This window comes from Bactrocera neohumeralis, unplaced genomic scaffold (genome assembly GCF_024586455.1).
Source record: "Bactrocera neohumeralis isolate Rockhampton unplaced genomic scaffold, APGP_CSIRO_Bneo_wtdbg2-racon-allhic-juicebox.fasta_v2 cluster11, whole genome shotgun sequence".
NCBI lineage: Eukaryota > Metazoa > Arthropoda > Insecta > Diptera > Tephritidae > Bactrocera > Bactrocera neohumeralis.
Genome location: NW_026089624.1, coordinates 3,894,481 through 3,922,210, shown reverse-complemented (window position 1 = coordinate 3,922,210; position 27,730 = coordinate 3,894,481). Strand labels below are relative to the sequence as shown.

At 39.4% G+C, this 27,730-nt stretch overlaps 1 protein-coding gene across 1 annotated transcript; it reads right to left on the bottom strand.

The window, feature by feature from the left end:
• Window positions 1–3,229: 3,229 nt before the first annotated feature.
• On the bottom strand, window positions 3,230–9,108 carry LOC126765860 (uncharacterized). Its single transcript, XM_050483538.1, has 2 exons — window positions 8,015–9,108; window positions 3,230–3,446 (listed from the first exon to the last, which is right to left on the bottom strand). The coding sequence occupies exons 1-2, from the start codon at window positions 9,106–9,108 to the stop codon at window positions 3,230–3,232; spliced, it is 1,311 nt and encodes a 436-aa protein (XP_050339495.1).
• Between the last annotated feature and the right edge of the window lie 18,622 nt (window positions 9,109–27,730).

Genomic DNA, 27,730 nt, shown 5'->3' with positions numbered 1-27,730 from the left:
GGCTTCATTTTTGCACTTTACTTTCGCAATATAGATGAAACAAAAATTCAGTCCTACACTGAAAAAAGTTTTATGGAAATTGTTAAAGTTTTGTATAATAAAAACAAGAACTTCGCATCGTATCAACTGAAGAGCTCTAAGGGCAGGAAATGTTCTTGACCATTTCTTAAGCGTTTTTTTATATGAAGTTTTTACATTTCTTCAGAACTGGATACCAAGCTTTAAGCAGTAATCTATGTCAAATTTCGTGAAGACACAACGGAAGAGCACGACCTAATGGTAGCTTATAAAAAGTCAACAACTAAATGCGATCAAAAATCATGCAACCTGGCAGAAAAGAAGAGAACAGAAGAATAAAAGGAATCTTGGAGAGCTAAATGGATCTTTAATCCCCCGATAAAGAGCCAAATGAGGAAAGACAATTGAAGTCGATGACGTTGAAGGTATAACAGCGAAAGTTTCAATACTGAACCCAAAAGCCAAGAAGAAGAAACGAATGTGATGTCTACAATCACCGAAAGACGAAAGCAGTTAAGAGGAGAATACTAAGGTGCAAAAAAGAAGCGTCACATCAAAGGTACTAATTCAACACAGGAAGGCGCATAGGCATCGTGAACGTCACTTAGTTGACGAACATGACAGGATCGCAAGCTGCGGGCACCTATCCAGCAGTCACTTTTGACGCCGGGAGAATGTTCAAAAATGAACATGTGCGTTGGTGCCAAGGGGTGCCATTTAATACTTATTATAAACACATTTGCAGTCCACTAATATTAAATATATATTTTCAAATGTATTGAACATACGTGCATACATACATAAATAAACACATAAAAACAGATGCATTTATATGCGACACATATACATATATGAGGCACATTCGCATTTATATACAATTCGCATTCACACAAATTTACAACGATACAAATATATTTACTTAGGTTAAGATGTATACACACGATAGACAATGCAAGATTTCAAAAATAGTATACGTATATAAGACTTACGAATATCAAAATAAAATTACAGAGACAAGACATAGTCTAACAGGCAGGGATAATGGGATGGCCAACTTATTCCAGTGTGAGAGCGCCTCAAAATAAGCGTTTTTTTAACATTTTCCATTGTGGCCACATCGAAAAAAATAAGAATTTTTGGGCATTTAAATTAAAACACCAAACATTTATTACATTATTATATATTGGACTTTTAATATATGGCGAAACTACTTAAATCCTTTTTTATGATTTTATGATATATTAAAACAACTGACTTTTGATATTTCACTACTCAATAAGGTGAATTAAGCCTGTAAGTTCTCAATTAATATATGTTTTTAAACATTTGTAATTGAAAATTAATTATTCTTTGCATCAAATAGCAAAACGTTTCATGAAATATATTTTAATTTCGCATTTTCTTTGATTTTAATTATTTTTAATTTTTACTAGCGATCTTGAGCGGCGGCAACAAATTCCTCCGTTCACATACATTTTTGGTATAATCTCAATCTGGCCGTTCCAGTCATTCCAATTGCAAAACGTCAAAACCTACCTAATCCAGTCAACTGTCAAAGTTCGGTTGGTGAGCGGTTCTCACATTTCCAGTGACAGGAGAGTTGGGGATCTCTTTATCTTTGCTAACAGGAGACAGCAAAGAAGACGGACAGTGAAATAGCACAGCGAAAACACAAAAAAATAAAAACTTAGCAAGGCCGTATGTTCGCATATGCTTGCATAGCTGCAAACTATAACAAAGCAGTGAACAGTGCAGTGACTATTGACAATTTAGTGAAGTTAAAAATAACAAAAGGAAAAACATTGCAACGACGCTAGCACCTCCTCCTCTCCCGCAAAAACCTTCCCCTCTCCCGAAAATGCTTAAATGAGCATTGACCAAAACGATGACACCGCGTTCATCGAAATTCGCCGCCGGGAAAAACTCAGGCGGCGCCGCAACACATTCTGGGCGTCAGCAAATCCCAGAATTAACTGTCTTGCCTCTCTCAGGCGCAAGAAAACTCATCTTTTCAGAACAAACCCTTCCGTTCCCATTTACTACGGCCACTACCGCTCACATCTGAAACTTTCTCCTTCTCCCTCATATTATATTATAGATTCATAACCATATGATTGGCAACCGATGTGGGAGGGTTTTTGGTCGGTAGGCGCATCAAGCGAATCCGACCCTACCCGCCATAGTGTCTTTCGAAGATTCGAGATTGAAAGATTTCTCAGCTCGAATAAGGTCTTTATTTTTTTCCCCACCAGCGGTAAGAGCTTAAAAATTCTTAAATGACTTTTACGTTTGATCATACAAATCAAACAGATGGATATTATAATTCACACTTTATCCTATAATACAAAAAATAACGTTCCGATGTTTTTTGGCTGTAATTTTTTAAAAAATTAAAAACTTTGATTCTGCTTGCGGATTATTTTTATTTGGTCTTTTAAATTTTTTTTTACATCAAATCGAGAATATGATATCATGTAAATAGCCGCCGCCACAGTTGATTGTCATTTTATGGCATTTTCCATCACTTTGGCCAGAACTTCCGGCGATAGGTCCTCGCATTCTTGACGGATATTGTCTTTAAAAGCTGCAAGAGTCTGAGGCTTGTTGACATAAGCCCGTGACTTCAAAAAGCCCCACAAAAAGAAGTCTGGAGCAGTCAAATCAGGCGATCTTGCTGGCCAGTGCAAATCGCCAAAACGGGAGATTAGGCGCCCGGGAAATGCATCCTTCAGCATATCGGTTGTGGCACGTGCAGTGTGTGTTGTTGCACCATCCTGTTGAAGCCACATGTTTTCCAATCCTATTTCATCAAGTTGCGGCAAAAAGAACTCGTTGATCATTGCTCTGTAGCGCTCACCACTCACAGTAACCGTTTGGCCCGCGACGTCTTCGAAGAAAAAAGGTCCGATGACTCCTCCAGCGAAAACAGCACACCATACAGTGACTTTGAGCGGGTGCAATGGCTCTTTGTGGGTTACACGCGGATTTTCAGTGCCCAAGAAGCGTAAATTTTGCTTCTTTACGTACTCGCTAAGATGAAAATGGGCCTCATCACCTTTGATTATTTTTGATGAAAAATCATCTTCCTCGTGGTGGTGATTAAGGATCGCTTGAGCGTATGTTAGACGCGATTGGCGGTCAGCAGATAACAGCTGATGCACCGTCTGGACTTTGTACGCAAATATCTTCAAATATTGTACCAAAACTCGCTCTAAACACCGTCGACTGATACCCATTTGCTGGCACGTTGTCTGGTCGATGTCGACGGCGCTTCCATGACATCCTCGGCAACAGCAGCAATATTCTGTGCAGATCGGCCACTTCGGAGTTTGCCACGCCTGGGGGCATCTCGTGTTGTGCCAGTCTCTTCGAGGCGAGCAGCTAAACGCCGCAGTGTTTCACTAGTAGGCGTCGGACGGCCAGGAAATCTGCGACGAAATTCACGATGTGCCAAAGTCACCGACTGATTATTGGTCAAATAAATAGACACCAATAACCCGCGTACTGGAGCAATGTAGCGTACCATTGTTTATTTACGTGTATTTCGTGTATTTCGCATGTGTTTACTACACAAATGTCAAAACAGAAATCACATTAGAGGTCAATTGCAAAATTTATAGCAGCTTCTGATAGGAGAATTACTTTTGCGCCACCCTGTATAATATCAAAGCATTTCCGAATAGAGCAATGTTCTCGGAAACGGATCACTGACGCAAGTTGAAAAAAAAATCGTCAACGTTAATTTTGATGGTGGCGGTGTTTCCACTGGCTGTACTGTATTCTCTGGGTTATAACACACTGTTTGGCTGCGAGATGCACAGCAGTCGGAAAACGTTTATGAATTGCAAACGTAAATGTCTTACTTCATTGCAGCTGACGCATCGACCTATTTGATACTTGCTGATCTTATCTCGTTCAATGCCAATAACTGCCATGTTGCTTTCTTTGGTGACGTACTCGCAAACGTATTTAATCGATTTCACCAAACTGCAATACTCAACATTGATATGAGTTTTAAATGCGAATTAAACAATAATGGCGAATATGGTACGATCCATGTGTTGTCAACTTCGATATTCACTCCTCTAAATTGAATGCTGAATGTTCTGCCACTGTCGTCTGGTGAGCGACGATGACACAGTGGATATCTATCATTTCCAGTCTGCGTTTCGGAAAGAAATGCACTTGGATAGTGTTTCGTGTTATTTGTTGTGGTGTCCGCAAGGTCTATAAGCCATATTGGTTTTTACCACTTCGAATAATTCTGGATCTATCTCTGGATCAGGAATTTCCGCAGAAATGATTTAATCAATTTGATCTGGTGTAACCACCCTACATCATCCAAAAAAGAATGTGCCACTCAACAGAGTACATCCAGCATCTAACAGCACTCTATATACGTTGCTTCAAGATAAAGTCGTAGCTGTTGTTTGAAAAGGCGTGCTGTAATATCGTGGCGATTGCTTGCTAATTGACCGAGATCCATAATTCCGCTCGGATGTCATCGCATCCTGCAAGTACTCCTGCATGTACTTTGGGCTGTCAATGTATATTGATCAGGGTTCTCATTTACTACTCCGTAGCAGCAAAATTTCTAAAATTATTTCTATGCTATCGCTACCGCTCTCACTTTGTCGGGAGCCACAGCATAGCCTTAGCATAACAATGTAAAGTATGTGCTCTACTCTGCTCCGAGTTTTGTTAGGTAAAAAACTATAGCTGGAACGGGAGCAAAAAAATAAATTCTGCGCTATGCTCATGCGTGGCGGTAGCAAAAAATTGGGAGCGGTAGCACAGCAGAGCTAATGAAAATTTTCATGTGCTACAGTTCCCGCATGTGTTTGTCGTTTTTTTTTTCTTTTTTGCTATTTTCTGCCATAATATTTGAATTAATTGAATAATTCAAACAAAAAAAATGTTATGCAAATCATTTTGGCACTTGTTGCGTCAAGTGACTTTATAAATCTAAATTCAAATATTTTAAGAAATATATTAATAAAGTGAATTAGATAATAAATGAATAAATTATAAATTTTTTTTATTAAAAATGTATTACAATACTCAATTACTATGAATTTTCGAAATTAATTTTAACTACATATACTTTCCCCCTTTTTATATACATTAGGGTGTTTCTATTTTTTTGAATTATTAATTTTGTTCGGTCCCGTCACGAAATTTCCTTGGAAATACCCCAAAAAAAAATTCCCTGAAAATTTTAGCCCTACGTATTAACATTAAAAACTGGACCGAGGCATGTAAAAATTTTCCATAGAAAATACACTACAAACTTGGTTTTTTATCTTTAAATTCCTACAGATCAGAGGTATTTTATGGCATCGCTTTGACTTTAGACGCTGTAGCTCTTGTCAGTTATACAAAAAAATGCGAATTTCGTAGAAAAATCAGGATTAGATACCTCGCCTTTATCTTTTGGAATACACGTGGTTAATATTCATCTACTGATTACCAGTACCAGTTTTAATCCATTGCACTGCGTATTTGCAGTACCATTCCCAATATTTAGTAATTTTATCATTTTTTTAGGAAGAATCAGTTTGAAATTGTACGCATATACATACTTCAATGTATATTGCAAAGAATCGGAAAAGATTTCTGTATATCTAAAATTATAATAAACCTTTTTATCAACACTCCAATTATTCCGCTATATCTTTATGTTAGATATCCCGATATGAATTCGTTTGTACTTATATGAATTCGTTTCGTGCATATTTATGAATACAGGTGCAATTTAATACATTTTAATTAATTTTCTTTTTCAAAGCCATATTTATAAATAATGTGAAAATAAGGCATTATTTCTTATATTTGATGTATACATACATATGTACATATTTATGTGTATACTTCATTACATATGTATGTATATAACAAACTATCATAATATATTAAAAAAATTAAATATCAAATCATATTATCACCTATCAGCAGTAACACGTGCGCGCTACTCATATGTACAACGTCCGGCGTGTTTTACGTAGGCACCTGCTGATGACAGCCTTACTCCATGGCGCTCAAAAGCACAGCGGATCAAGTCAATGCGTTGATCAGCGCCCTGAGAATGCAAAGCATTTTACTCATATGTACAGACATAATTATGTGCGTATGACATTGGCACACAAGTAATGCATACACAAACCTTTTTTTTTGTTTTGTCATTAAAGCGCTATTCGCTGCTCTATATTAATTCCTTCTTTGCTGTTCTGCTCTTCTCAGGTCATGTAGTACCATGGCTGACACCTTCTCCATTATATTCCACACATTCCTCGAATATATAGGTTACTATATTCTCTGGTGTTATTAGATCGGATACTTCCCTTTCCAAAGATAGTCGCCCATTTGTATTGTTGGAGCGTGAAGCGTTTTTCTTGCTTTATTTTATTATTTTAAAAATACGGGAGTGCAAAAGAAATTAATGAGCAATGTGCTCCTGTTCACGGTTTCTTAGCGAGTGATTAATTTGCAAATTTGTTCATATATATATACATACTTACTCATTAGAAGATTTGAGCATTGACATAAATAAAGAAAATTATGAGTACAATACGTGTATGTGTACATGCGTGTATAAATGTAAGCAGTGCAAATGAACGTAAATTTAGTTATTAACAAGCATGAGATAAAAAGAGATTTATAATAGCAGTGCATATATTTTATCCGGAGCACGGATCAATGTCATTAGGGTAACCCAACATGACGGCCCCTGTTGAAAGAACTATATTTCAAAAAATTGGAAGAATGGCTAATTTATGTATTGGCCTACAAAGATTTCCATTGGCAGTTCGGAGATTCACCACTCTTACATGGCCATCTCGTCCAAGCACCCGACCTAATCTCCAACGTTTCGGGGGCAGATTGTCATCATGTATGATTACTAAAGCACCCTTAATGAGATCAGGTGAAGGTGTTGTCCACTTTACATGGGCTCGTAGCTCGTTTATATAGTCCAAAGACCAGCGACGCCAAAAACTTTGCTTGATGGCAGTGAAGGTGTCGTAGCGATCAAGATGTGAGACGGCCTTTAGCTCTAGTAACAAAATAAGAAGAACAATTTATACATTTCATTTAACGTCTCAGTCTTGAATAAGAACTGTTTGAGGTCCTTTAACTGGTTAGATGCGCCCACTAAATTGGTAACAATGTCGCAATAGATATCATATGGCATTTTACGGCGGCCACTCATTCGCTTCAATGCATTTAGAAATGCGTTTGTTGATATGTCGGAGACCACCTCGATGTGCACAGCTTTAGGCACACGAATACAGCTAAATATGATTCGGAGTCGGAGTCGGAGTCTTCTGTGCGTATGTAAATCGCCGATCCGTAGCCCGAATTGATGTATCGCAAAATTCATGTAACTGTATGTCGCGAGTATTTGGTAGCAGACAATAACGAGGCAGGCTGAGTGATGGAAGCGGGTTAAGATATGCTATGTATATGTTGAGGAACCGACTCGTTCCAATCTATTTTTAGCAGCCACAATTCCGGCATCCAAGTGCTGAGAGCACTCGAAAGCGATGAAGCGACAAACAGTATTGTGCGCTTTTTGACAGCCTTGTGAAATTGCTTTGGTGTGAATGAAAACAACAACGTGTCGTTGCGTTGATTCCAAGTCACCCCAAGTGCACTTTATGTAAAATCGTTGGTAATGCTTAGCTCTTTCATAGTTTGGCCTAACATGAAATCTGGGTGATTGGAATGCCACTTGGATAGAGGAAACTGCCCGCGTCGAAGTATAGTACCACATAGAAAATCATCAACATAAAACGGAGTCTTTACAGCCGCAGCGTCAATTGGAAATTCTGTCATATGCTTATCTGCTAAGTAGTGTAGGCTTCGTATTGCTAGATATGGAGCTGAGGCGGTATCATATGTCACAGTGTTGAGCTGCTATGTGAGAAGATCTGCATCTGCAGAAGTTCGCCAAAGAATGTAATGAAATTTACGATCATTTTTATTCAAAGATACTTGCCTGTATATTTTAGTGACATCTTCGGTGATACAAATACGATACAAACGGAAGCGCAGTAGCAACATGTACAGCTCTGTTTGGATAGTTGGTCCAACTAAAAGTAAGTCATTTAGCAATGTTTGTGCCGGTTGACAAGAGGCGTCGAACACTACTCGTAACTTTGTTGATGCGCTTGTAAGTTTCAGTACGCAGTGATGTGGTATGTAATAGTGTGGTTCATCTAATTTTGGTGCTTTTACTACAGACATGTGACCAAGACGTTCGTATTCTTCCATGAACGAGACGTACTGGCAATAAGTGTCTGGCGAATGCGACAGACGGCGTTCGATTGCTAGAAACCGGCAACGAGCGAATGAGATGCCAAGTGCAGCTGCATTGTCCTTAAATGTCAGCCTCATAATTAGGCGTCCAGTAGTATCTTGATGAGTTGTAGCTATAAAATAACGTCCACAAATCCGATGATCAGGTGAAATAGGGTTGGCCTTCCAGTCGACAGTTTCGAGCTCCCAAAGGCGTTGCATGTTTGCGTCGATAGAGTCTTCGCGAAATAGCAGACATGACTTTGAAGGCGTGTAGTGCTTCGACTGGTATCTTCCAGAAACCACACAGCCAAATAATGTTTTTTGCAATGTAGGGAAATTCGGACCAAGCTTTATTTGATTAACAGCGAGAGCTTCAAAAAATGTCTCTGTTCCATGCAACAGATCGATACGTAGAGGTTTGAAGAAGGCTTCGTCAGCCGAAGTTGCGTTGGCTGCCAAGTTCCAGTTTATAGTGTCAATTTTAGCGTCAGGTTGGTATGCAATATGGGATGTGATACCAAACTGGAGCGAAAGTTGAAATGCTGATGTACGTGACTTAATTGTTGTCGTGGTTCGAGCTTTAAAATTGGTAACTGAATCACCTATGCTGCGAATGCCAATGTGATACTTTTCTCGACGAAGGTGAAGACTTTGCGCGAACTTATCGGTCATGAAATTCACTTGAGAACATGAGTCGAGAAGAGCTCTTTCAAGCTTGTATGCACCCATGGAATCTTTAACTAATACTAAAGCTGTTGCTAAAATGACCTGCCCGTGATCCGATGTCTCCATATGCGAATGCGTGGCTGCTAGTTGGTTGTATGTATGAGGTTTGGTTGATGACGCGAAACAGGAAGAGGTGTTGGATTTACAAGTGCGGGCAGATTCGCGTTGTCATAATGCAAGAGCGTATGATGTGTTCATTTACAGGAGCGGCAGCGATCCTTCGACGTACACTTAGCTACTCTGTGATCATTGCTCAGACAATTGATACAGAGGTCGTATTTCTTGGCGGCATCGTAGCGTTGATTCGTGTTCATGTCCTTAAATTGAGAACACCCAATAACTATGTGTTTATAGCTAGAGCAAAAAGCGAATGATGAGTTTTATCCATGGGCAGTAATGTGAATTGGTTTAGTGGACTCGAACATATGGTGTGACGAGGAGTCGGATTAATGCAAAAACTGACAGTGGCGTTCTAAAACTTAGGTGCATTGTATCCAATTGGGAGTCGATTTGTAGTCTAGCGATTCATACCATTTGTTGCGAGTTTGATGATCACATTTTCCAATGACAATGTAAATCAACATTGCTTGTGTGATATTAGAGCTCGTACTCAATGATTCTAACGAACTGAATTTAGCTGATGTCTTGTCAATCAAACTACACAATTGTTGATAGTTTGATTTATCGGCTGTTTGCAGCGTAAATAACGAAGCAATTCCTTCCAAAAAAATCAAAGTGGGATTATCGAAGCGTTCCCTGAGTCTATCTAAAGCTTTCGAGTAGTTTTCGCTGGTGACCTGGAATACTGAAAAATCAATTACGGTGAGGCTTGACAGCAAATAATTAAATCGTTCTATATTTGAAAGTCTAGGTTCCCGAGAGACAAGTTGAGTAAAAGATGCAATAAAGTTATTGTATTCTGCATAGTTCCCGCTAAAAGTAGGCAGCGACAACCTTGGCAAGAATGATGCCGTAGTAACAGGAGTTGGAGCGGTTGTCTCGGGGAAATTAATTGTAAGGTTTCCATCCTTCCCAAGTTGTGCTTGAATGCAAAGTTTGGCTGTGACATAGCTATTCTCTAAATTTGCGCGACCTGTGCTTGATGGATCCAAATCTTCAATGTCAGCTTGAACTGCGAGTGCTTGCTTGAGGTATGACTCTAGTATTCTCAGTCAAAATTGTAACTCCGCATGTGACTGTTTTTCATCAGAGTCCTTTGATACCTCAACTATAGATTTAATCCGAGATATATTGTGCTTTATATTAGCGCGTTCGCGTTTGGGGTGTTCAAGAGACATTATTAGTTCATTTTTGGATATATTTAAAGTAAATCGAAGTGAGTAACTACCAGCGATCAACGATAGCGACGGATAAACGAAGTTATATACAGCTCACTAACAATGCGTTGTCTCACTAAACGTTTAGTACAGGCAGCTTATGCAAAAAAATGTAGAGAATGCATATAACTAATAAAGCGCGATTATAACTGCTGTTAGCAGCAGAGTTCTTAGAATAGATGCGTTGACAGAATAGCGGCAACGGTGCAGCGGCTAAGCGCGCGACGCTTTCCTAGTGCCGGCAGATTCATTGCAAACCATCCGATTGCAAACCAGTTATGTGCAAATGAACAGAAATCAGTCCAGGGACCTACCAACAGCTTTATGTGCTGATTACTGCACTAAACTATTTGTTGGGCGTGCATATGTAACTTTGTTATTGCAATTGATGCAACTATTGTTCAATAATCACAATTAGAGTTTTTTCAAAAGAAAGTAAACTTGTTTTGCACTGTCCCACGTTGGGCGCCAAAATGTTGGAGCAAGAAGCGTTTTTCTTGCTTTATTTTATTATTTAAAAAATTCGGGGGTGCAAAACAAATTATTGAGCAATGTGCTTCTGTGCACGGTTTCTTAGCGAGTGAATTATTTGCAAATTTGTTCATATATACATGTGTGTATAAATGTAAGGAGTGTAAATGAACGTAAATTGAGTTATTAACAAGCAATGAGATAAAAAGAGATTTATAATAGCAATGCATATATTTTATCCGGAGCACGGCTCAATGTCATTAGGGTGACCCAACATGTATATTTTCGACAGTGGAAAAATATGTGTTCTGCGTTCTTCTTACTGCTTCCGCAGAAAGAGCAAGCTACTCCCTCATCATGGCCGAACTTATGCAAGTACTCCCTGAAGCATCCATGTCCTGTTAGGAGCTGCGTCATGTAATGATCTATTTCGCCGTGTTTTCGTTTCACCCATGCTTGTACGTTACCGATTAAACGGTATGTCTATTTCCCCTTGCATGATGAGTCCCAACGTATTTGCCATTCGTTTATGGTGGCTTGTATTTCTTCTCTACGCTGTGCTACCGTTAGTTTTCGGCCTGCGCTTTTACTTTTATCATATATTCGCTTAAGTTCGAGAGCCATTATGTCTGGAGCCATAATTCCTGCTGGAACACTAACAGCTTCATTGCTTAATGCACTGGCTATTCTGATAGCGCTCTACCGGAACACCGATTGTGCCATTCCAACATATGTTTTATGCATTAATGCTGGCCGCTTACATTAAAATTGACTGACTGACCTTGGCCTGTGCATACTCAAACCTACATACACATATGCGTAGTCCCGGGGGACTGTAAATTTCCCAGTGGGAGTAGTCACCGTCGCTGAGCTTTAAGCGACCGGGGGGTCGACAGGTCGCGAATAGCCCGACGGCCTGTAGTAGCAGGTTACTTGCGAAATAAGTTTAAACGAAAAAGCAATCAATGACGAAAAACAGTCATACATATTATTAATGGCAATGGTTTAGATGAATTTGATTTTTTATTTCCTATTGTGGCACGCTGCTTTGCTGCCGATTTGGTGGTTGGTATTCGCCCTGCCCTTGATTTTGCTGAATACACAAAATTTTTCACATGCTTTAGCAAAATGTTCTTTTTCTTCACATTTCAGCAGCATTTGCTTCTTTCTTCTGGGTTTGTGCACTTGCCTGCTTTGTGGTCATATTCGAGGTATCTGTAACATTTCTTAAGGTTCACAGTATTCTGCACAAAACCCAGCAATTTCTGTGTCTAATAGACGGCTTGATTCCTTTTCTGGAAGGCTTAGAACGGCACAGCTTTTAATATCTCACTTTAAGAAATGCCCAGTTTTCGTGATCACCTGCGCATCCAGTTTCGGAGTGGGCCTGTGGACAGCTTTCTTCTAATCGTTGTTGACTTTTATCTCTTTGCTATTGACCTTCATCTAGCTTACATCCTTTGACGCTTCTTTTCTTTTTTCATGGGAAGTGCTCAAATCTATTTTATATTCAAATCTGTTTTTCCCCACCTCCACCTCATCGGATGTCGTGCTCTTTTTTGCATTTTGCTCTTGTACATGTGTATGGACCCTCGAAGTAACACTTATAAGCTGTCGCTTGCCATTATTTATGGAGCGTTGAGGTGGACGCATCAAACTTATCAGCTAGCTAGCTAGCTCTGTCACATCTGCGTAGTTGTGAATATATGTACATATACTCGTACATCAACGCACTTTAATTTCACTGTATGCATTTTTTTCTTTAGTGCCTTTCTTTGAGGCTCGAAGGACAAATGTTAAAATCCTTGCCCACTTCACTTTGTCCACTAACCGTTTAGCCTTAAAAATATTTTAAAATAAAAAGCCCGGTTTCTGCGTCTCAGTAATAATATTTATTTTAATAATATTATTATGCACCATGTATTAATTAAATATAATAATCAATAGCGCAAACGATAATTTTGGGTTTATCTCAAAATATAAATTTCCGTTTAAATGTGTTTCACAATTATTATGCACAATTTTTTTTAATAAATACAAGGTGCTTTTCAAAGTAAACGGGACTTTTTGAATCTAGCGCTACCTGGTGACGCCATCTATATGTCGACTGGTGCGTTAGAATCTGCTATCTTTATCGATTGTCCAGTGAGAATTTCATGACATTTCATTCATTGGAAGTGAAGTTATTGTGTTTTAAGTGTCAGTATGTTTGTGTTATCTGAGCGAAAGTGAGCTTCGAACAAAGAGCCAACATTAAATTTTGTTTTAAAATTGGTGAAACTTTTATCTAAACGTTTCAATTAATAAAACAAGTTAACGGCGATGATTGCCTATCCCGTAGCAGAGTGCACGAGTGGTTTCAACGTTTTCAAAGTGGTCGTGAGGACATAAATGACGATCAACATGTGGGCCAATCAAAATCCGTGATCACCGGAAATTCCATCGAAACTGTGCGTGAATTCATAAAAAATCAGCCGAAGTCATCATTAAAATTCATGGAAATGGAATTAAACATCTCCAGAGCATTGTTCTGTTTTTTTAAAGTCCCGTTTACTTTGGAACACACCTTGTATAATAATTAATAGAAAACCTTAAATAGCAGCGTAACGATGACAGAGCGTGACGATCGAAAAAGCGACGTGCAGGTTCAAAATGAAAACGTAAGAGATCTGATGTGTACAGGTGTCGATCCTTTTTGTTGCGCAGTAGCCGGTGTGGTGTCATCGAGTGGTGTGTGTGTTTGCATGCGTGGATGTGGGGTTCTCTCGCATATGGGTTTAATTGATGTGGTACGAGTGGCTGTTTTTTTTTGTTAAGTAGGGGGAAGCATTAGAAGCCGGAGTGCGGAACTTTAATCCGCTAAACCTAACCTGCTCCCAACTCCAGACTCTCCCACGGAACCACCTGATTAAGTATTACTTCGTGGGAGTGTCAAGACATTTAATCTCTTCTACGGCACGGACTGACGGACGCCTACTCTGGTCTATATGTCTCAGGTGTCATGATTGAGGCTGCCGCTTCGCTGACAGCTCTCCAGTTCTCAGTGGACTAACACATGAGTGTCGTCTAATTTTCCATCGTAAAACTACCACCGAGTGTAGTTTTAAGTTTTTCCCTTGCACTTATAAAGCGCGGGCAGTAAAAGAAAACATGCTCAGAGTCTTCACAGCACTCTGAACACGACGGACAATTCGGACTAATGTCGTGCTGGAATCTGTATAGATAGCTTCTAAAGCATCCATGTCCACTTAATATTTGGGTTAGGTAGAAATCCAGGTCCCCATGTCGGCTGTCGATCCAGGAATGGACATCCGGTATGAGTCTGTAGGTCCACCGTCCTTTGAGTGAGGTTTGCCACCGCTGCTGCCATATTGTTAAGCTTATCACTCTCTCTCTTCTTTTGGCTCCTGTAGTTGGCTCTGATAATTTGTACACTCGCTCGTATTCGTCACCCTGAGTGTCAATGGGCATCATACTGGCTATTACTTCAGCAGCCTCGTTTGAAATTGTTCGGAAAGCACTGATAACTCTTAGTGCCGACAGCCTGTGCACTGTGTTTATTTGTCTGGCATATGCTCTCTGAGAGCACTCGTCAACGACTCGGTATAAGGGAACTGTGGGACGGCATTTCAAACTCCTTACGTACAGCTGCATCCGAAACCATTGGTTTTTGGAATGTGCAAAAGAACAGTTGGTACGACGAGGAGTGCCGCGTCGCAGCGGAGAGAAAACAGGCTGCCTACCTCGCAGCGTTACGATCGACCACAACACGTGCGGGATGAGATAGATACCGAGAGTTGAAGAGGGAAGCGAGACGCATTTGCAGACAGAAGAAGAAAGAGGCCGAAATGCGTGAGTACGAAGAGCTTGATAACCTGGCCGACAGGGGTAATGCTCGAAAATTCTACGAAAAAATGCGGCGGCTTACAGAAGGTTTCAAGGCCGGAGCATACTCTTGTAGAACCCCCAAAGGTGATCTAGTTACAGATGCCCAGAGCATACTTAAATTATGGAGGGAACACTTCTCCAGCCTGCTGAATGGCAGTGAACGCACAACGCCAGGAAAAGGCGAACCCGATTCCCCAATCGATGACGATGGAGCAGACGTTCCATTGTGTTCAAACACGGCGGCGAGAACTGATAAGGAGCATGCATCAGCTTCTTTGTTAAAAATGGTCGGACGAAAGCATGCCCAACGATTGGAATTTAAGTGTGCTATGCCCAAACCATAAGAAAGGTGACCCCACAATCTGCGCAAACTACCGTGGGATTAGCCTCCTCAACATCGCATATATGGTTCCATCGAGCGTATTGTGTGAAAGATTAAAGCCCACCGTCAACAAACTGATTGGACCTTATCAGTGTGGCTTCAGACCTGGCAAATCAACAACCGACCAGATATTCACCATGCGCCAAATCTTGGAAAAGACCCGTGAAAGGAGAATCGACACACACCATCTCTTCGTCGATTTCAAAGCTGCTTTCGACAGCACGAAAAGGAGCTGCCTTTATGCCGTGATGTCTGAATTTGGTATCCCCGCAAAACTAATACGGCTGTGTAAACTGACGTTGAGCAACACCAAAAGCTCCGTCAGAATCGGGAAGGACCTCTTCGAGCCGTTCGATACCAAACGAGGTTTCAGACAAGGCGATTCCCTATCGTGCGACTTCTTCAACCTGCTTCTGGAGAAAATAGTTCGAGCTGCAGAACTTAGTAGAGAAGGTACCATCTTTTATAAGAGTGTACAGCTGCTGGCGTATGCTGATGATATTGATATCATCGGCCTTAACACCCGCGCCGCTAGTTCTGCTTTCTCCAGACTGGACAAGGAAGCACAGAAAATGGGTCTTGCAGTGAACGAGGGCAGGACGAAATATCTCCTGTCATCAAACAAACAGTCGTCGTACTCGCGACTTGGCACTCACGTCACTGTTGACAGTCATAACTTTAAAGTTGTAGATAATTTCGTCTATCTTGGAACCAGCGTAAACACCACCAACAATGTCAGCCTAGAAATCCAACGTAGGATAACTCTTGCCAACAGGTGCTACTTCGGACTGAGTAGGCAATTGAGAAGTAAAGTCCTCTCTCGACAAACAAAAACCAAACTCTATAAGTCGCTCATAATTCCCGTCCTGCTATATGGTGCAGAGGCTTGGACGATGTCAACAACTGATGAGTCGACGTTGCGAGTTTTCGAGAGAAAAGTTCTGCGAAAGATTTATGGTCCTTTGCGCGTTGGCCACGGCGAATATCGCATTCGATGGAACGATGAGCTGTACGAGATATACGACGACATTGACATAGTTCTGCGAATTAAAATACAGCGGCTACGCTGGCTAGGTCATGTTGTCCGAATGGACGAAAACACTCCAGCTCTGAAAGTATTCGACGTTGTACCCGCCGGGGGAAGCAGAGGAAGAGGAAGACCTCCACTTCGTTGGAAGGACCAAGTGAAGAAGGACCTGGCTACGCTTGGAATATCCAATTGGCGCCACGTAGCGAAAAGAAGAAACGACTGGCGCGCTGTTGTTAACTCGGCTATAATCGCGTAAGCGGTGTTTACGCCAATTAAGAAAAAGAAGATATGCTTTAATGCTTATCGCCTGGATCCATATTGGAGCCGCATATAATACAACCGATCTCATTACCTTTGCAAGTAAAAACGCCGGCTGGAACGCACGCAGCCTTTATTTGCCATCATTCTTGATAAGGCATTCAGGATTTTGTTCGCTTTACCCGCAGTAAATTTGAGCCTTGAGTCTACTATTACTCCCAGATATTTTAGGTGTGGCTGTGAATGAATCTGGCACGTCCCTATGGTGAGAGAAAAACTTTCCTTCACTTTTCTTGTACTTATGAGCAAGACTTCAGTCTTCTGCTCCGCCAGTTCTAAACTCATTGAGGAGAGCCATTGGCGCAGACCGTTTACACACTCGTTGCATTTGCTCCGGAGGTCATCGAGGTGTTTAGCAACTGCTACCACAATAAGGTCGTCTGCGTATGCAACTAATATTATAGCTTTTGGTTGGTGTCTCCTTAGTACCCCATCATACATTATGTTCCATGAAAGGGGGCCTAGTACCGAGTCTTGCGGTACTCCATTCGAGATAGAGTAGGTCTTGGTGCCTTCATCTGTATCTTATAAAAGTCGCCTGTTTTCAAAATAACTTATGACAATTTCCATAAGATATTGAGGAGTGCTTATGTCATACAGAGCTTTAATTATGTTTGTCCACTTTGCTGAGTAAAAGGCATTCTTTACATCCAGGGTGACCAGCGCACAATATTTTTTTGTTCCGCCTTTCCACCGCTTGCCACTTACTGCGCATTTCGCGGTGTCAACGACATCGTATAGTGCGTCAATGGTGGACCTCTTTTTCATAAAGCCGTATTGTCTTTCTGATAATCCGCTGGCTTTCTGGATTGCTATCTCCAATCGGTTTCTAACTATGCTTTCATATACTTTGCCAAAAGTGTCAAGCATGCACAGAGATGGATATGAAGATGGTTCCTCCGGAGGCTTTTTTGGTTTAGGGAGTAGAGCCAATCGCTGGACTTTCCATGGGTCGGGAAATGTTCCTTTTTTTTAAGCACGCATTGTACATTTTTACGAATAATTTAGGTGACAGAATCATGGCTTCCTTTAGGGCACTTCTTCACTAACTAGCAGTGGTGGCTCTATGACTTCTGTTCGAGGCTTAGTATAAGAAATACTGTCGTGTTATGGAAACAAAGTTTCGATGAAATTTCTCATGAAGGATGCACTTTTGAGTTGTTGTTCCTTGTTTTTGAATTTTGACATACATATTTTATATACTGTTCCCCAGGGGTCTTCGTTTGCTTCCTCACAGAGTTTTTCAAAACACTTCTTTTTACTGCGACCAATGGCTGACTTCAGAAGCTTCTTTTGACTTTTAAATATATTCCTAAGACTGCTTTCATTTTCTTTACTCTGATTGCGTTGTAGGCGGCGTCTAGCTGAGTTGCAGAGTTTTCTGAGCCCAGCTCTTCATTCCACCAATACACTGGCCTTCTGTTGTTGTGGTGTGCTGTCCTATGCATGGTTGCGTCGCAAGCTGTAGACAATTTTTGTCGCACTGCGGATACCAATTGCATGGCGTTTTCTCCTTGTATATTTTCTGAACTCCAGACCATCTCAAAAAGTTCGGTATCAAAGTGTTTTTCTTTCCAAGTTCGTTTTTGGCATATGCTCCTGCTGCGGCGTTCGTCCCTCCGCCATATGAGACTTCAGCAATAACAGCCATGTGGTCACTTTTTGTAAATATGTCCGACACCGCCCACTTGATGTGCCTATTAAGGACGTCGTTGGCGAACATGAGATCGATTATGGAGCCTTTGTTTCCTTTTTGAAATGTATTTTGCGTTACGCTATTCAGGATCGTAAGATTCATTTGGCCGAGGAATTCAAGTAGTAGACGCCCACGGAGGTTTGTGCGCCTTCTACCCCAAGCGGTCGAGCACGCAGTGAAGTCGCCTGCGATTACAATTTTTGCTTTGCCTCTGGTTTCTAGAATAGGTTCCAGGAGGAATTCTTCAAAATCTTTAATTGAAGCGTTGCGAGGAGCATAGCAGCTAACAAAGTATATGCCACGTATATTTGTCCATGTGAAACAGTTGTGATATCTGGAGCGAGATATAAATGGTTGTCCTTTACATAACCATATTGCAGCTTTCCCGGATATGTCTATGGTCCAAGTGCTTTCCGAACGCTGACATCAATGTTTTTTTCAAATACTGTCTGTTCAAGCAGATCTTGTGCTGCAGCGCAGTGATTTAGATTTAATTGCAATATCTTCATTTTCCTAAAGATTTCGCCATCTCCAAATACTTGGGGCAAGTAGTACTCAAGGCTGAGTGTGCTCCTTTACACAGCATGCAGCTAGGATCGTTAGTGCATGACTTCGCTACATTTCCACCGGCTCCACAACGTGTACACAGGGACGACATGTCAACAGGGTTGCAGCATTTGTGCGCCATGTGCCCCAGATGGAAACACCTAAAGCAACGGGGAATTGGGGAGTATTCCCGGAGGCGACAGATGGACCATCCGATTTTTATCTTGCCTACCTTAAGCGCAGCCTTGGCATCCTGGGCGCGCAGGCATAGTGTAGCTATTTGGGTACCGCTTCAGGTTTTCCGCATGCTCTTAATATTTATTTTCCCTAGGTTTTCTATCCCACACTCTTTTTTCAGTGCCTCGCAAATTTCTTCCGGAGTTGTAATTTCATCTAAGTCCTTGCATATGATCGTGACATTGTGGGTTTTGGGCTGTATCACAGCTATTTCAACGACCACTTCTTCTAAGGCACTTTGGAACGCTTCGGCTCTCTTATCCGATTGGTTTTTCAGCTCTAATAGCAGGTCTCCTTTTAACGTTTTCCTTATATACGTGACACTTGAGCCCAATTCTTCTAACCCGGTATCACCTTTTATTTTCCGGAGAATATCCGCGTATGATGCACCACCTTTTTTTGTGAGTAATTTTCTTTTCGGCTGGTCTTCGCTTCCTGACAACGTCCACCCATGTTTCGGATGTAGTGGGTATAACCGTTGTATTGGTTTGAATCAACTTCAATGTCTCGCTGTAGGTGGGAGGTAAAAAGCCTATTGTCTCCCGGAGCCTCTTCGGGGTATTTACATACTTACATACTTACCCATTGGGGAAACCTGGGACGCTTTCCCTACCATAATCCTTTTGGGTAGGTTTCCCCCTTTATCAGCCTTGGCATGTAGCGCTACTATGCTGCTAACTAAATCGCGCATTACCTGGTTTATATGCCTTTAGCCAGCCATCATATTCTCCAGTTCTTTTATTTTACTACCCAACTGGTTAAAATTTTGGATAGTTTCGTTAATTGGCGTTTCCTCGGAGAGTTTTCCACCTCTAATTGTATTATTGGCATCTTCGCATTTTGTGGTTAATCCAACAGCGGTGGATAACTCACTTTTTCCATTAGGAGCGTTCTCACGATTTTAGAGTTCCTTCTAAATGGATTCTCGGGTGTGCATCCGCTACTGTTCTCAGAGGTCATACCTCAATGAGAAAAATAGTTGGGAGCTGCTAAGGAAAGGTGTGTTCAGTCGCTGTCACTACAACCTTGCTTATATTTTCGGTAGTTGGCAATGCCAAAACCAAAGGGAATACGAAAAGGAGAAAACAAAAAGGAGAACAGCTGACTAATCAAAACAAAACGGCAGTGCAAAAATTAAGCACGCGCTTTGTTTGGATTGCTGCTACAGGGGAAAAACGATGAGTTTTTTATAAAAAACCACAAAAATATATTCGGGTAAGTGCAAATGAATTTTAATTGAGAAATACAAATTGTACCTATCGTTTCCCGCAGATTTAGTGTCCGTTTATTGTTTTAGCTTTAGAAAAGCCTCAGCAAAGGAATCGCTAACAATTGGTGTGGAAAACTAGGAATTTTTGACAAAACCCCAGGACCGCACCAAAAACACAACCACTTCACTTGAAAATTAACGAGTGGCTGGTATTTTCGTGTGTGGGTTCTGTTGTTGTGGTCGATTGAAGTGTGATAGTGTTGTGGTCTTGTGTAGAGCTGCGTTGATGTGGTGGCTTCAGGGAAAGGATTATCTCATTTATCTAAAAAATCCAGTTTAAATAATTTTCAAATATTATTTTATTAAGTATTCACTTTCTTTTTTTTTAATTCACATATAGCTAAATATTAAAACAAATTAACAACTCAAAAATATTTTTAAAAACTTTAAATAAAATATTGAAAAATTAAACATCCTTTTACAACAAATGAAGAAGAAAAACTAATAATTTGGTTATTACGTGAATACATTTCTATAATTATATTATTTATTTCTGATATCTCGGATATTTACAAATATTATTTAGCAATATATGTATGAAATATTGCAAATTATGTGTGTATTCCCTTTATTTATAATTTTTCATTATAGTAATTTATTTACATATGTGAGTTATTACAAATATTTACATTTTTGTGCATATAATTAATTATGTGCTGCGTAAAGAGCAAATGCAAACGAATGCCTTAAAAACCTCGTTGTTTTAATGTCTGCCCGGGTCCAAGCAGTTAAAACCGCCAAAGGTGGTTGAACTACATATTAAACCATTAAATTAAATATCTATTAATTTATAATATCAAAAAACCAAAGCAAAAATTACTCGAATATTAAAAAAATATATTGATATTATATCCTTTTCTCTTATATTTTAATTTTTAGAAAGGTTTCATAAGTTAAATGCCGGTAATTGAAAAAATACTGCAAAATGGAGATGGTACGGTTTGCTTGGCGTGTGCATGGATTATATATTGGAACAAAGTTAGTTTACACTTAAGTTGTTTTGCTATGGTATTAAACAATTCTTAACATCCTGCATACGAACAGATAACTTGGACGTACCAATTTATTTGTAACCGCACAATTCGTTTCAATTTTTAACTCATAGAAATATATACATATGTGTGTGTTCAACAATGCACATGTGCGTTGGGTGCCACTTAATCGGTGCGGAGCAGAATATTTAGTTTTAACTTTATTCATATAATACTTATTAAGGGGCTATAACAGTGTGACGCATGAAAAATTTTTTAAGGGAAAGTACGCTATTGAATATTTCGAACTTCTTTGAACGTAATAAGGTATATTTTTAGCTAAATTTTAAGATATTTTTTTTTACAAAAATGTTGAAAAATAACGGAGTTATGGGCTGTCTTCGGAGGTGCCAAAAAAAAGTGCCCCAACTGCTGGCATGATTCCGGCCGAATGAGTAATTGAAACAAAAAAAAATAAAAATTTTATTAAACCTAAAGATATTTCCTGTATAATGACCTACGATCTTTGAAAAATATCAAAAATTAACAAAATGGCGTAATTTAAAAAAAAAATCGTTTTTATAGATAAAAAATGGTCGTTCTTTTAATGCCAAATTGACAATTTTCACCAATCAAAAAGATTGTAGGTCATTGTATAGCAAATGTATTCAAAAATACTCAGTTTTAATTTGAAGTCGATTGATCAATTTTTCGGTGAGTTATGACGCCAACAATTTTGGAAAATGTCGTTCACAGAAAAACGCGTTTAAAGTTTCACTTATGTATATATGTTTGCACCTCCGAGCAGTCGCTCTTTAAAATGCTACCATCCAAAAACTATTCAAGATACGACCTTCCCGAAATATTAGCTATCGAAAAAGCAAATAAGAAAAAAAAATTTTGAAAGTGTCAGCTTCTTAAGGAAACGCATACATTCCACTAAACATACTATATGTAAATATCTATGTTCAACTATATTGCACATGTATATATCCATATTAATATTATAAATGCGAAATTAACTCTGTCTATCTGTTACTCTTTCACGCCTAAGCGGATTTTGATGAAATTTGGTATGGTGATAGATGATAACCTATAAATGGTCAAAAGCTATAAATAATCACGCCATCGTTCTTAGGGGGTAGGCAGTAGGCAGATAACTAAATTGAGTTAGTTATTTTTAGTCGTTTTTGTTGGGACTTTTGCTCTTTCACGTCTATACGGCTGAACGGATTTTGATGAAATTTAGTAAGGTTGGTTACCTAAAAACGGATATAAGATTAAAATGATCACGTCATCGTACTATGGGTGTAGGAAGTAGGCAGAAAACTGAATTGAGTTAGTGATTTTTTTATGGTTTTTGCTGGGAGTTTTGTTCTATCATGCCTAAACGGCTGAACGGATTTTGATGAAATTTAGTTAGGAGATAGATATGTAGTACTTAGTTACATTTTTATTATTAGGTAGTTGAGGTAGCTGTAGATGTAGGTATTTTCATAACCAATCATTCATATCGCTAGGTTTACTCAGATACGTATTATTCTTTATTTTTGCAGTCGCTTTCATTTGTTAATTCTCTATTCATGTGCATGTTCATATGAATGTAGCATATTGTTTATGCTACATGGTATGGTATTGTTTTCAAGTGCACATGTTGTGTGACCTTGGGTTTGTTTTAATGTGAGTACATTTACAAACAGTTGCTAAAATGTATTCTAAGAACCCATGGGTTATCATATGTGAACATTTTATCCTTAGTAATGCTTGTGTTATTGTTGGTTGAATGCTATTGTTTTGCATGACAATGCAATTTAAGGGGTCCCGGTGGTCTAGAACGCTCAAATTAAAGGTGTTTTCTGAATTTTTTTTAAGGTTTAAAAAAAGAGCAATCAATTTAAAAATTTTAAGGTTTATGTATAAACTTATGAAAAGTACAAAAATATTTCTTTCTTAAATAAAAAAAAGTACAGCTATCGCTGGTACTACAACCAAAAAATAAAATTGAAAATTAAAAAAATTTCGCGCTTTTGAAGATCAGATTCTGAAAACAGCTATTTTTGGACCAGTTTTAGATCGAAAAAAAATCGAAGTTCTTAAAATTAAAATTTGATCGTAGTCCATGCGATAGACATTGATCTTATAAACACCATATTGAAATTTCAAGTGATTCGGATGGATAGTTTTTTTTTTCATCAACGGCACGCCGAAAAAAGTAGTTTTGAGATAAATGAGTTTAAAGTATCCATTCATCGAGCCCCTCGACCGCGCGCTACCTGCTAAAACGGCTATAGAAGCTAAAATAATGTGAATATCCTTCCAAAAATTTTACAGTATATTCTTAAAGAACTATACTTTCGAACCAACCAAAAAAAAAAAACGATGTTTTGAAAATTCTGTACCACCGGCACCCCTTATGTATGTGTCTGTTAATGTATTTGCTTTGTACAGCCTCAGCATTGGCGAAGATAAGCCTGTTCAATTTATTTGAACATAGTTGTTTAGGTTCAATACGTTATTGATTTATTTAGATATTTAGGTCTTAAGTAAAAAGGTTTGCTTTATCGAAATTTATACAAAAAATTGTCTTACGTTGTAGTTTTTAAAATTACCGATTTAGAAAATCTTTAATTATTGTTTTCGATATTCCATGCAAACGTAAATCCAATCTAAGTCGTAGTTCTAGCAGAGCTCGAACTGCAAAAGTTGCTAGAAGCAAAGAATCTGAACAGAAGACTCAGACGCGTCAGATGTTAGATTCTCAGCGCCATGCATCTCAAAGGGCCTCTGAGACGTTTACGTAGACTCAGGCCCGTCAGACCCTGGATGCTGAACGCCACGCATCTCAAAGAGCTTCTGAGACAGTGGAACAGACTCAGACACGTCGAGTTTTAGATGCCGAACGTCACGCGCAATTGATTCGGCAGCAACTGATGAAGATTCACAAAGACGACGTCTTTTAAATGCTGAGTGGCAGGCAGAAAGAAGACGTACGTTTTCAATGAGTACGTGGAAGGCATTTAATGGTGCCGCTTTTGAGTATGACCCTTTGATCGACTATGTTAATCACCGATTGGTTATCATTGAGGGAATGGAAAAAATGCAGATATTGTGAAGCACTGAAATGGAAAGAAGAAACTTCAAGTATGTGCTGTTCTGGTGGAAAGGCTAAAATTCCATTACTTGGCGAGCCAGAGGAACCTCTTAAATCTTAACTTTTGTACGACAGTAACGAATCGCCGGTGTTTAAGCAGGACTAGAAAGTATAATTCTTGCTTTCAGATGACGTCATTTGGTGTAGATAAGGAGGTCGTAATGCCTGGATTTTCACCTACTTTTACCATCCAAGGACTGGTGTATCACAGGATTGGTTCCTTACTTCCCGCAAATAATGAACTACCAAAGTTTTTGCAACTTTATTTCATGGGCGATGAAGAAAACGAAACTGATCGCAGGTGTCAAAATATACAAGGAATCGAAAGCAATACTGTTTTAAAAATTCAGAGAATGTTGCATGAACATAATCGCCTTATCAATACTTTCAAAACAGCACTTGAAAGAATGCGGGAGATGATTATAGGTTGGTGATGCACCCCGATCGCACACCAAGTGGGGAACATGAAAGGCGTTATAATCTACCGTTAATAAAAGAAGTCGCACCCATGGTTACAGGCGAACATTTTGCTTCCCGTGATATAGTTTTACAGGCCCGAGATGACTCATTAACCAGGGTGCCTGATACTCATAAATTTTATGATGCGTTGCAATATCCTCAAATTAATCCTGTAACAGCTCTTCACTTGCATAACAAATTGTTTCATGCATGGGTTTTTACGCCTACAACATGATGATACGAGAAAACAACTTTAACATTTTACAAAGATCAAGCAACTGGCCAATCAGTTTTTCATTGACATGTACGTTAAAGTTGAAAGCGAGAGGTTACGAGGTCATAAGATCAAACTAAATTAAGAGCAGAGAATTACATCCATCTTCAAGACGCTGTGGCAAATGACGCTAATTTAAATCCAAATAACTTAGGTCGCATGGTCATTTTACCGTCTTCATTTGTAAATAGCCCGCGGTACTTACACGAGTATACTCAAGACGCGTTTGTTTATGTGCGTACACATGGTCGCCCTGACTTATTCATCACCTTTACTTGCAACCCAGCCTGGCCCGTAATAGTCAATGAGTTGATGCCGGGGCAAAGCGCAATAGATAGACATGATGTAGTCGCAAGAGTTTTTAGACTAAAAGTGAAAAAACTAATGGATGTGATTAATAAAGGCCGAGTGTTCGGAGAAGCGCGCTGCTTTATATACTCTGTCGAATGGCCGAAACATGGACTGCCACATGTCCATATATTATTGTGGTTAAAAGATAAGTTACGACCCGATCAATTAGATAACATAATCAGCGCTGAAATACCGGATCCGGATGTCAATTGACAAGACTCTCCATGACATTATTGTAAAAAATATGATTCACCGTCCATGCGGGACCGAAAATCCAAACAAATTTCCTCGCAAGTTAGTGAAAGAGACCGTTCACAACGACCACGGGTAACCGCAGTATCGTAGAAGAGCGCCAGCAGACGAAGGTCGAACAGTAACCGTGAAGCTCCGAAATGGTAGCGACGTTACGGTTGATAATCGTTGGGTAGTCCCCTATTCATAAATTCCACATAAATGTTGAGGCATGCAGTTCAGTACGCGCCATCAAATATATCTGCAAATATATAAACAAGGGTAGTGATCAAGCTATTTTCAATTTTAGAAATACTGATCTTGCGAATCCCGTAGATGAGGTACAAAATTATCAGTCTGGTCGGTATGTCAGCAGCAACGAAGCCGTGTGGCGTCTGTTAGGATTTCCGTTGCACAAAAGGCATCCCACCGTGATGCATCTCAGCGTGCATTTAGAAAATGGTGAACGCGTTTATTTTAATGAACATAATTTCCACGAACGAATAACTAACGCCGCATTCAAGGTACTTCTGTTCAGGATTGGCCTGGCGTCAAATCTGGCGATGCTTTAGGACGAGTTTATACAGTTCATATTAGTAACATGGAATGTTTTTGCCTACGCACGCTTTACACCATGTGCGCGGACGTATCTCTTTCAATGATCTAAAAAAATATAACACACAAGATTACTCTACATTTCGAGAGGCATGTGAGGCAAGATGATTCCTGGAAAATAATAACCATTGGGGTGTGACACTGGAAGAAACTGCTCAATGCAGATCAGCAGGCAAGATGAGAGCGCTATTTGCTGTATAAGTAGAGACATGTGGTCTTTCAAATACTCAATAATTGATATATTGCACAGGTTACAAGAGAAAAATCCCAATGTCACGTACAGTGATTTAATTTACAATGAGGGTCTGACAAAAATTGAAGACCAGGTTAAAACAATTTCTGGAAAGGATTTATCAGATTATGGAATGAACAGACCACAGAGAACCTAAGAAATCAGTAGCGATTTAATACGGGAACTAGATTACGATACTGCTTCCTTACAACAACAATTAACAGAGTCTGTTCCACGTTTGAACCCAGAACAAAGGTTAGTATTTGACAATGTTGTCAAAAAAATCGAAGATGGCGAAGGTGGTTTGTTATTTTTGGATGCTCCTTAAGGCACGGGAAAAACTTTTCTTTTAAAGATAAAGGAATTGCTGTAGCAGTTGCCTCTTCCGGAATAGCCGCCACTCTGCTCAATGGTGGTCGAACGGCACATTCGGTGCTTAAACTGCCTTTATACTTAGCCCATGAAGAAATGCCAGTCTGTAATATAAGTTAAAACAGCGAGCGTGGCCGTATGTTGCAGCAATGTAAATTATTAGTTTATAACGAGTGTACCATGTCCCATAAAAGAGCAATTGAAGCTCTAGATCGGACTTTGAAAGACATCAAGAGTAATCCAAATATCATGGAGGGATGGTTTTACTTTTACCGGGCGATTTTAGACAGACTTTGCCGGTTATCACTTAAGACACTCCTGCAGTTGAAATAAATGCGTGTTTAAAAGCGTCAACATTATGGATGAACGTAAAAACGTTTAGTCTGTCTACAAATATGAGAGTACAACTACACAATGATGAAAAATCTGGACAATATGGTGCTGCTCTTCTTAAAATTGGAGAAGATCGTATGGCAAAGGATGGTAATGGCATGATTACATTGGATCGTGAATTCTGCAATGTTGTGTATAATCCAGATGATCTAAATAACATCGTCTATAGCGAACTGCTAACTAATATGAGGAATAGAGAATGGTTATGTCAAAGAGCAATTTTAGCGCCGACGAATGAAATAGTGGGACAGATAAACGAGCAAATTATGTCACGCGAGTTACATGTACGACTACGTATGTAAAAACACCTGACAAAGCAGTTGATAAATACGACGAACTGTTAAAGCAAATTGCAACATAACACCATTTCCGGTTTTTGCAATTTGCTTAAACAAATAAAGTAATAAGAAATTAATTTAATAAGTAAATTTCGTAAGAATTATTTGAATTAATAAAAGAATGCT